Consider the following 11,845-nt stretch of genomic DNA (forward strand, 5'->3'; position numbering starts at 1 on the left):
CAGTTATAACATCATGTCTTAAACTCTCATTCACTACTTTACAAAATTGAGTTACATTTACAAAGCCGCAAATGATTCTTAGATCAGTGCATGTAAGGTACTTTATGTGTAGTCAAGGGAGATAACCTTAGCTATCTGTGTACGCTAGGTGGCGTGCTACACGCCACCTTATAATCAGTTCTTGCTTAGCGATTTTCTTTTATTAATAATTATTCATGCTTATAATTGCATGTACATGTACTTATATTGTATGTTTGGTGGATGTGTACTAAGTTGTGAACATAGGCAATGTGAATTTCAATAAATATTTGTATTTTTGAAATTATGCGTTGGGTTATCTCCCATTGACGTAGGTTTACAAAAACCGTCATCTGTACCAAATGACGCCGATTGGATCCAGCTAAATGTAACACCAACATCAGATTATTTAGGTATTCTGTTAAACCTATCATCTTCGAGGTTTGACATGACTTTATGTACACAAGCATACAGATCACTGGTGTCCATGGGTAAAATATTGTCGCTTGGCCTCCTATTTCGACCAGGTTGACTATATGTGTCGGCCAATCTGATGGCATCGTCGTTTTCCAGGTCGGAGAACCTGCGAGTGCGCTGTCTGGCTGTGGTTTCGATGTCTACGTACTCGCTGCGTGGTGCCTGGTGGTCGTCGTGACATTGGGCCTGTACCTGGTGGGTCATGTAGCTGGCGTCCATGAAGGTCCTCTCGGTTTCTGGTCCGGTGTATACCGATCGTATCTCGGGCCGATTGAACTGACGTTCCCGGTCTTTGTTGTCCTTTTCCTTTTTAGAGCCACTGGGGACTCGTTTCCATGACAAACTGCGGTACCCATCTGATCCCCGCCGGGAGTGTGTATATGGCGTTTCCCTTAACGACTCTTGGCGGAGGACTCGCTGTGTTCGCCGAAAAGGCGATTCAGACGGTTGGGAGTCACATGGAATGTCGTAAAGAAGTTCAGTTTCCTGTGTGTGAGGTACTGATTTGGTTGATTCACTTACAGACCCACCGCCATTATTGTTGACCCGCCGATGTCGAAATCCTCCCCTCGCTTTCCATTTTGACCGCTGTCTGCATCTGAAATGCAATAGAAAAATGATTTGACTGTGAACGTCATATGTTTTCAACATCAGTGTTTTGGTGCTATATTCCTGCTATATTTCGCAGAATCATGATATCTAGGTTTTATTTACGCGACCCATTTTGTTGATTTAAAAGAACATTTTTACAACAGTGTTCGCAGTATTATCCCTTTAATCATCACAAATATCTAACAAACTCAAACGAGATAGGGCATTTGAGTTGATAAAACCCCAAGGCTTACCGTCTAGCGACATAGGCTATAACACATATGGAGAAGACGAAAGCCATCCCCGACGCTACCCCGATCGCCATGTACATCACTGAAACACACAGAGTCGTATTATCATGTACATGCATCACTATTGTTTTCAGTTAATTATATAAAGTACGACTTTTGTTGAAGTTGGCTTGTAACGTTTTTTGTAAAGAAAGGGCTACTGATTGAAACCTTTATCCGTTTGAAATGATAATCAGAAATGCTTAACACACTACTTTTACAAGTAAAACCAACAAAATTCTTGTCAAAACATTTTCACAAAAAAGAATCCACCTAATACCTAGACTCAAGTTACATAAAACACCGGACAAGTTACATAAAACACCGGACAAGTTACATAAAACACCGGACAAGTTACATAAAACACCGGACAAGTTACATAAAACAACACAGGTACAAGTGTATTAACGTAATGATGGTAAGATAAAACCAAGTTATTGTTACCAGATTTGTACATCTCCTCCCTGGATTCACCGTCGGGGTACCCAGTCGAGTTATTGTTTTCCTGACTTTTAACTATGATTGAAGGGTCGTCCTTCTGGTCAAAAGGTGGATCTTTGACCGGTGAATGGTGTTCCAAATCTAGGAAAAGTACATTTGTGATCGATTGTTTAGATTTCTAATTTATTATATATTATATACATCTAGTAATTTTACCGAACCATTTACATGTTAAGATTGAAAAGACCTCCCCTTTTTCTAACATCAATGCCGTTATTAGCTATCAACGCTGTTATTAGCTATCAACGCTATTTTAATACATGCGTAACCTCTCTAGTAGGAGAGATTTGTACTCGTAGAAGTATGAATATTAAAAAATAAACATCGTTCATAAGCTATATAACGTTTGAGTATTGTATAAAGAGTTAGATCGACAGTGATCCAATGATGTTATGGGTATACTTTCTGCTTATACAGTTCATACAGAAACTCGGAGCCAAACATAATCAGATACGAGGGAAGCCATAGAGAATAATGCTGTGTAACTGACACCGTTGATCTCACCACCCTTACTCTCATTTTGAGGGTGTGACTTATTCTCCTCAGACAAAGCCTATGTAGACATTATACTTGCTATTCGTTATCATGTAGGTAATCTCTCCATTAACTGTATAGATAATCACTATAGAGACCTTCATGTAACCAAACGTTAAGAAGTGAAGGACACTCACAGAATTGACATATAAACGGCCTCCTGTTGTCACACAAGTCACCTGCAAGCTTGAGGTCGCCTTTCTTTTGTAGTAGCACACATGTGTCGCTGGTGCATTTGTCATAGCGGTCGCCATGGAAATACGTAGCCGGAATAGTTACCCCTTAGTTAAATACAATATCAAACGGTGCTGATTTAACATAGGACACATTTTAAAGTCTGAACCTCAACAAAGCTCAGTTATATACACGAATTAGATAAGTTAAATAACAGAACAGTAGGTCTATTCGTCTCCATTAAATATACGAAAAATTACCATTTGATCAGTTATCTCTATCTTGTGTTTGTAGTGATATCCAATTGCAATGTAAATAATTTTAAATTGCGATTTTATCGTAGATAGGTTATCATTTCTAGATAATACAGATATTAATCATTTTACTCTTCAAACTGGGAATCATTATTGTGATACTACGCTGAACCGAACATAACGCCTTAGATTGAAAAATGCAGAACAGCATATTTAGTAAAAGCAAACCGGCATTTTCCCTAGCCAGATGCACATTAGTTTTGATCATATCAAGGTACTTACCGTTGGTCCATTTCCAGCTTTCTTGTTTACTTAGTCCGACCCAGAACTGTCCGGGTGGAATGGTAATGATGTCGTCAATCTCGTGCATATGTGTAACGTCAACTGTTGCTATCGTGCCGTTGTTACGGAGACATTGGTTTACTGCGTCCTCCCACGTGGCAGGTTTTGTGGAGGGCCGAACACAAGATGGGTATACACCGCAGATGTGGTGGTCGTCTGGACAAACAAGACATGCTTAAAGTGATCAACTTGATAACATAATACAACAAGCATGATTCTCCTAGACACAAAAAAAACCCACATAATAACGAAGGTTAAAAATCCCAGACAATACCAAAGTGCCCTGGTTACAAACGATAAAGCTGGGTATGCTTGATGCCAAAGGTAGTGAATCTATATATCTATTGTTAAATTGAAAACCAAGATGTCACAGAAAAATTTTTAACAATAAAACAAAATTCAAGCATTTTATATTAAATTTTATATTTATGATATTTGTGTATATTTTTAAATCCCATCTAATTGAAGAAAACCTTCTCTCAAATATGATACGAGAAGTTTTGAAAAACGCAATATACTTAGTTCATCTACATGTAAATGTCTTATCGTAAATAAATTCTTATGTTTGCTTAACAAACAAGCTGAGTGGCCAAGGTTGAAAGCATTTCAGGTCATTTCCAAAAACAGTTACGGAACTTGTCGCAGGAAAGGGAGGTTTTAGTTTCCTCTGGTGAAGGCACAGGAATCAGTGATTTACCTGTTTCATTAGATAGATAGCTATCTTGATTGAAAGGCAGACCACCTGAAAATATATACCTTATTAATACCAATTAAAGTTAAACTCGAAATATAACAAACCTGTCAAATTGTTTTTCTATGTTCAAAGACTAGATAAGGTATCGTTTACGACCATTCCTTACTGTATCTGCAGAGGAAGCGCCTAATCATATGACAGTGTGAGGCGTGCCAGCTCCAGGGCTTATCCTCGTATGGTCTGTTTACGTACACACATCCACGAGCTGATAAGGGTTCGCCCTCTCCCCAAAGTACTGCACGTGAGTCTGAAATTTCATAAGTAAAATACGGGGTTATACTAGTATTTATTTAGGAAACGTGATAAAAGTATATAATGTACGTTTCAACTTTATCATTAAAAACACTATAAAATATATTTCAATGATATCACAGGTATTGATATAATAATGTTGTCTACGAACCCTACAATATTATAATAAATGTCATATGTTCCTTGTAACACGCTGGCTCCTCAGATTTACGAATAGCTCACATTTTCTAGATGCTGTCATCGGGGTCGCTGAATATGAAAATGACATGTTTCTTTGGTACGTGAATACGCTTCTACAACCGTCAGATTGTACCTCAATGTGCCCCCCACCCCCATTAAATATTTAAACATACCCATCAGAAAAATAGCCACATAAAACTTACTCATTTGGTAAAGAGAAACTCCGTAGATGCCCCCACATCTTTCGCCCTCTCGTCCGGGACACATGATATCACAGAAGTCGGCGTCGGTCACCGTGATGTTTCGGAGCTGCCACTCACAGATACAATACCAGCTCTGGGGACGATATTATACAGTCTGAATACAATATATATTACGTACACTTGTTGTTTTCCACTCTTACGTATAATTGTATGTCGATATAACAAATATTATACTTTGTAAGCTTTTTGATTAATTACTTACCTTTAAGGCAATAACTCCTTTCCACTCACATGTATTAAAACAATCTTCTGCGTTATTGGTGTGCATGGGCGCTCCACCCATAATGAATTCTGGTTTAACGCAGCCTCTATATGATATCAACTTTGACACTGGAGTGATTGATCCAGCTGGAAAAAAAGTCAATAATTACAGTATCAATGATGCCTCTGTTAGATCCGCTCATTGATTCGTAATTCACATCATTTTATGTCATTTTGGTGTTTCTTCACAACAACTAAGAGTGTCAACATCTCGACATTTTCTGGTGTGTTAATGGTAAGATGTCATCTTTTAACTTTGCATATAATACGGCACATGATAGTTAAAATGACATGAATTCTCCCTATTTGACTTTCAACATAACGTGTTGAATGATTTGGGACTCGTTCAACCAAAAATGTACTGACCACATGATTAAGTATCCATGAGAATAAACTTTGACCCATTTAGATTAGTCAATAATATAGCAGAGTCCAGATTTCCATTAACGATGAACTAACAACGACCAACATTATCATAGATTCTGTTATTCTGTTAAAGTAGGAGCGAAATACACACATGTATGTTTTAAGAGAAGCAGCAGATCTTTCCGTTTGAATTTTTTTTTTTTTCAATTTACAGTATATTTCATCGGAAATTAACTCTCAGATATTAACCTATTCTGCTCGTTGGCATATCAAATCCCAGAATGAATGAAATATACTTAATATTGCAGCATGTATGTGACTTCCATTGCATATCATATCGTTTCTACTCTTAGCTTCATTAAGTCTCACCTTGCTTTCTTTGCTTATCGTACCAATCCCAATCTTCATCGTGTCCTTTCCCGGCAACCCACGCCTTTAGGTCAGGAGTAGACTCGAGAGCATGCGCGAGGTAACGCCCTGGACTAGAGTAAAAGTCGGTGACAACTCCCAGATCTCCCCCCTGTGCTTCGCAGAATTTCTGTGCCTCCGACCACGTCCGAGCCTCGTTTACTAGCTTGTAAACCTTTCTATTAGAACCTGGAATCAATTGAATTTGTTTGAAATGTTTAATGGACAGTGTCAAGCACATAGGGGTGATGATGGCAAACGATGTATCCACCTATTGTATAGCCAAATCTCGCTACAAATTCCCAGAAGATTAACAAGAAATAGTTACATTTGCACTGCATTGTCACTATATAACCTTACCAAACACAATAAAAACGTATTAGACCTAAATTGTTATTCTTGCAATGTTTATGACGTCGTTTTGGCTGACCTCTCTATTTAAAAAGCGGATTAAAAACACCATTGATCAATATAACTTGCAGCAATTTATGTCATTCTGTTGAATAAAAGGTAAATATCCTCAACGTGGAATATATTGGTTAAAATGTTGTAATTAGATTGATGATTTTCCATGAAATACATGTTTTGCTGGGAACGGTCTCCAGCAATCAAGACGTCACAAGAACATGTTCCATTGACAACGCGACATGTGGAATGAAAGAACATTGTTACGGTTTGAATTTAAAGTTAATATAAATAGTAAATCCAGTAACATCAGTGATAATTAACATGCCTGTAAATCACAACCATGGTCCAAATGAGCAGAAGTGACAAGCCAAGAGCCTTTCCGTTGACAAATACTTTGCTAAGTCGTTTGTAATTTCCGGCAAAACAAACAAAAAGATAACATAATTAGCTCACGCGGATCACATGTATTGCATAAAAATAACCAAGCGGTTATGCTCGCAAGTGTGACCTTGAAATACAAATGGTGGTTGTGAATCATATACAAGTATACAATAAAGGGAGGCATTAAACAAATAAAAATTCTCTTATTGAACACTATAAAGAACTCTGAACATGGCAAGAAGACTTCTTTTAGGATTTTATTTTTCAACTGCCGAGTTTGAGGTAAAAGATGCATACATGTATTTCTAAAATAAAAAGTCCCTTTCAGAGTTAGATTATTGGTCTTGAAAGCATCCTTCTTACTATGATCTGATGTGTTAATAGTATTCAATAGGAGGTTTTTTTTTATCATTATTGATTGAATGCCTCCCTTTATGATGTATTTGTTGTGTTATATAATCCACAGCCTCCCTTCGCATTTCAATGTCAAAACAAAATTAAAGTTTATACGACGTTTATAAAGTCAAATCCGGTCAAACAAATGTTCCTATTAATGGCATATGAGCTGGATTATTTTTCATTTTCATTATTTGTGTGACTTATATTTGTTCGCTGCTATATCTTACATAAAGTAACTCTGCAGAAGAAAATTTTGGTGTCTACAGCACATTACCGATAAAGGGTAGTACTAAATTCCGAAACGTCACAGGCGTTCAATTGTTCGCTCGTGACCGTTCAATAGTCATTTTAGCCGTGCAATACTAAAGTAGTTCAAAATATAGCTTATAAATACATGCGTATAGTTAAGAAAAATCAAATGCATTATGTAAAAAATACTATTAATGTAGGGGTTTTTCACTTAATAGAAATTCTTTCCTGTTGTTCGTCCCCTATCAACACTGGTATTTACACTCCAAACCACGAGGATTCGCTGCTGTTGTTCTGGGTAAATATTGTTCAATTCTTTTTAACATGTCAGTTTCCAGTAGATCGAAAACCATTTCGTTCCATAGTAAAATCATTAGACATAAGTATTGTTCCATTGTTCCTTGGACGTGAAATCTTACAAGAGACAACATTATTGAGCACATCACAGTGTTCTCCGACGCATGGTTTGGCAAGCTAGCGACTGTCATACTTGACGGTAAATATATCTCTATTTTTTAGTTCTGATCACAAGCTCCAGAGAATCACCTACTGTGGCTCCGACTCAATTGATTCCATAAAGGATTATTATTGCCAGCGTCCAACAGGACAGAGAGCCATGGAAGTATGTGCCCACGTAGCCAGTATCATGCATGTATATTATTTAGGATACTACATGCACAAGTCAAAAGGTTTAAGATAAGCTTCAAATAGTGTATATTTCGCTACCAACCGTCATCTTCCAGATATCAAGAATGGTCGACTTCGACAATTAAAACTACGATGTAAACTAACATTGACATGGCAAATCACATTTTAGGACGAGGAAGCCGTATTGGATTTCAGATTATGTGATGTTATGTGTTAACCAACATAAATCTATCATGTAGCATTCTTGTTAGAAAATTGATGCAACAGTTGTAAGAACATTGAATATTTGTGGTTATCAGGCTATATGGTGGCCATTTTGAAAGTAGGAATTTCATTTTAGTTGTTTATTGTGTAAGTAGCAGTCCCTGTGTGCTGTTGAAACCAAGAATAAACATTTTATTTCAGTTCATTTTACAATATTTCAATGTAAAACATTTTTCCTCGTGTCGTTTTTCTTTTCAAACATTGCATAACAATATTTTCAATCAAATTCAATTACTTTAATTACACAAAATTCCTTATTTGTATTTTTAGGCGATTTATTTTTACTGTTTGGTGATGTTTTTTTAGCACATAATTACATTTATACGAATGACTGCAATAGGAAGTTATATTTTTGACCTATGAAAAATTTCGCTTAATATAAAACGAGCATGTTTTTACTCAAAATCCATCACATTTTACCTCCTGTATCTAAAAGTATTCAAAATTGTAACTTCTTGCTTTACATATAATATATCTAACATGTTATCATTAACATGTTTATGTTTATTTTTCTCCAAAATATGAAGAATTAATATTGTAGCATTTAAAAAAAAAAAAAAAAATAAAATCCATTTTTTAATTTTTGACACAAAAAGGGCGCTATATTCTTGCGTATGAACATGTTTGGATTCAAATGCCTATTTGTAAACGTAGGACTATGGAAGTTACCAATAACACATACATGTTATCATATTTGCTTCTTAGGCCATTCTGATACCCCACCTTTGTGGATATCTATTATTTAAATCCAACAGTATTATCCTATACAGATGGCCCTTGAAACTTAATATAAGTAATACACTGGTTTCTTTTGAGAGTTATTGTCCTACAATCATAACGAGATAATATACGCGCCACAGTATGACTAATTTGCCTGCAATCCTGTGATAATTATAGGGCAACAACTTTCCAAAGAAGGCAGTATAATAAGTATAATAAAGTATACAAGCATGTGATTGTACGCGACTGCAAACAACCATCATCTGTTATACTTATTAACACGAAAAACCCACATGATTTAAACAGAAAGAGTGACGCTGCATCAACACACTCCCAGGCACTTCAAAATCAGGTGGACCAAGTATTTAAGAGGTCATAATCTAAGGAGCTCCGCCAAGTATCTTCAGATTACACAGCTGTATAGGTTACTGGTATGCTAACATTGGGAGACTGTATTAAAAGACACGCTGTCCACAAACCCGAACGGCGGTTGTGTGAACTAGAAACATGTTCTGGTTCAGTCTAGTTTAGGCAGCTGACGACTAGATAAAGAGTAACTGAAGGGATTCTATCTTCTGTAAATCTCTGCCTTTGATACTGTACATTACTTTTGATGTATTTGCTTGACTCATTCCCTGTACAGGGTACGTCTTATTTGTTTGACTCATTCCCCGTACAGGGTACGCCTTATTTGACACATTTTAAGCTATACTCAACTACTGTTAGCCACTTATACATCGCGAATACTTTATTTTGCGAACTTCTCTCAGAATACATGGTTTCGCTGATCTAGAAATGATGAATTATTAGAATCATTGAATCTGCGAAAATCCCATATCGGTAACGGAAAGCTTGGTCGCCATCCAAAGGTGTTATTTGGTACAAATAATCTCGAAGAATTTAAATTTCTCACTGACTTTCCACGCGTATTAACGCGGAAAAAATCTCACGCGAAATGTAAGTGATTTACAGTAATTATTTTACTGTTCAAATTAATACACGAAAAATTTAAATAATATGCTATTGTTACACTCTATATTATGTTGCTATATGCATGTAGTTAATACACGTAAAATCAAAATAATTTACCATCGTTTCAGCTCTATATTATAATGAAATAGTACAGTATTAATAAAATAAATCAAAGTCGCCTGATGTTGCCATTCTTGTAAATTCATTACATGTACATGTATGCCATTTAAAAAGAATGGCTGATACAATTAACGTAATATTTGTTGTGTTATGTTTCCATTGTTTGCAATACTGATTTATTTGTACAAAACCAACCAAAAATTGATATTGTTACATTTTCCCAAGTGTGTCCTTTGGATAAATGTAAAAGTTAAGTATGCTCTTCAAATAATTCCGCAGATGTAAGCATTCCTTCCGTCATATTTAACTTACCATTCAACCAACTTCAACAATTTTCCGGCATCATTGATAAAATACCATCCTAATGTAATACTATGACCCCCTCAATCAGTTACAGCTCCATTATAACCTGGCTTTATTTTAAAGTATCTTTAATTTAAATGTTGAATTGATCGATCATGAATATAATTATCTAGTCTCTGATCATTAAAGTATAATTACTTACCTGATACTTCTATAACCGAAGACAGTTGAATAATGAAGACGTAGGTAATAATCAATAATACATCCATATCACGCTGTGTGACGCGAGCTAACGGCGGACGTACTGTGTCGGGGTTTGTAATGAGGGGAAATGTCCTCTTGTACTAGTCGCTAGCTAAACCAATTAGGGCAGAAATACGACAACTATAACCTCTCGAAGACAGCGTATACTCCGAGCAGACATGAAAGGGGGTGAGGAAAGTATTTCAGACTGAAAACATAACGAACTTATGAAAGAAGTATTTGATAGATGTTTTTTTTTTTTATTAAATATGAAAATGATCTATAAAAATAAAGAAATAGGGAAGTAGCATATGGTTAGAACGAAAGAGATGAAACGGCAACTACCCAGCAGTGTAGGATTTTGAGAAAGTAGAAATAAAGTTATTATGCAAAGTAGGTTATCAGAAATCGTCAATTGCTGACACGCATTTTCGGAATGTGTTTAACCTGGATTTTACTGCTAGTCCCAGTGTTGTATATAAGTTAGATACCTATATACCAATGTGTCTCTGAATAATATAACAGTGTGATCATACAGGTTGTATTAATTTGGATAATTGATTGGGTTCCTTTCACTACAACCCGTAATACCGACATAAGGTCAAAACTATGAGAACAGTGATGTTATGAGGCTTTGTTACCTTGCTCTGTGGACGATAAGGTGATTTGTATAGCGCTAAAACGTTTACAACAAATTCACTTAATGTCAAACAACCAATCCTGAAAGCATCCTTTGTTCCGAATTTGATCTCCACTATTTGTAAACAGATGAACATGTATATGGTTCTAAACAGTTAATAATGCATTCTCTGTCTTCTTTTTAATATAATTCAAATCCCCTATCCAAGAAAACTGTAGCTATATAATAATGAGGTTCATCATTTGTCCCACCTGAAATTAAATATTTATCTATCTAGAAATAATTATTTTCGTCTATTGTGCAATCACTTTGCCTCTACTTGATCTAAACCTCCAGCCAGTTGTAGTCTTATACCATATATAATTTCCTCTGTCTGAGCATGTTGAAAATTAGGTTAAAACATTTACCTCGATCTTTGTCACAACTTAACCAACTTGAGAAGCTCATAACTAATCCTTATAATAAGCGTGGTTTTTTCTGGTAAATTTTCCATTTCAAGAGAGTGACACCTCTGTTCCCCTAAACAAGTGTTGGTAAGCTTCCCTAAATCCCACATTTTCCACGACAGATGTCGACTACTGGCCGAGAAGTTAACACGAGGTCTCGTGAGATGAAGGTTGATGGATATCGTTGGAAGTATTATGGTCGACATCGTGATCTCGTTAAGGCGAGATATCAAGGCAGACGTATACGCCACCCTAGTGATCACTTCATGGTTTTTCCTAGATTTAGACGGACGGAGATAGAGAGTCGCTGATGAACCAAAAGACGCTTACCCTTACCTTTATTATAATTTGTACAGATAAAAAAAATACAGTGGTTAAATTACCATT

General features: G+C 36.1%; 1 protein-coding gene across 1 annotated transcript; it reads right to left on the bottom strand.

Moving 5' to 3' along the window:
- Nucleotides 1-121: 121 nt before the first annotated feature.
- Nucleotides 122-10,442, bottom strand: LOC117314953. Its single transcript, XM_033869062.1, has 10 exons — nt 10,332-10,442; nt 5,627-5,854; nt 4,833-4,978; nt 4,571-4,703; nt 4,042-4,182; nt 3,122-3,337; nt 2,549-2,692; nt 1,821-1,958; nt 1,341-1,419; nt 122-1,093 (listed from the first exon to the last, which is right to left on the bottom strand). Exons 1-10 carry the CDS (start codon nt 10,396-10,398, stop codon nt 424-426), a joined length of 1,962 nt encoding a protein of 653 aa, XP_033724953.1. The 5' UTR covers nt 10,399-10,442; the 3' UTR covers nt 122-423.
- Between the last annotated feature and the right edge of the window lie 1,403 nt (nt 10,443-11,845).

Source organism: Pecten maximus, chromosome 2 (assembly GCF_902652985.1).
Source record: "Pecten maximus chromosome 2, xPecMax1.1, whole genome shotgun sequence".
In the NCBI taxonomy this organism is placed as follows: domain Eukaryota; kingdom Metazoa; phylum Mollusca; class Bivalvia; order Pectinida; family Pectinidae; genus Pecten; species Pecten maximus.

Bases quoted from the DNA above. Each gene is read 5' to 3' on its own strand.
- LOC117314953 (XM_033869062.1), bottom strand. From the start codon at position 10,398: ATGGATGTATTATTGATTATTACCTACGTCTTCATTATTCAACTGTCT. The intron at 1,420-1,820 runs GTAACAATAACT...TGTGTGTTTCAG, and splicing joins GGAGGAGATGTACAAATCTG to TGATGTACATGGCGATCGGG. The intron at 1,094-1,340 runs GTAAGCCTTGGG...ATTGCATTTCAG, and splicing joins ATAGCCTATGTCGCTAGACG to ATGCAGACAGCGGTCAAAAT.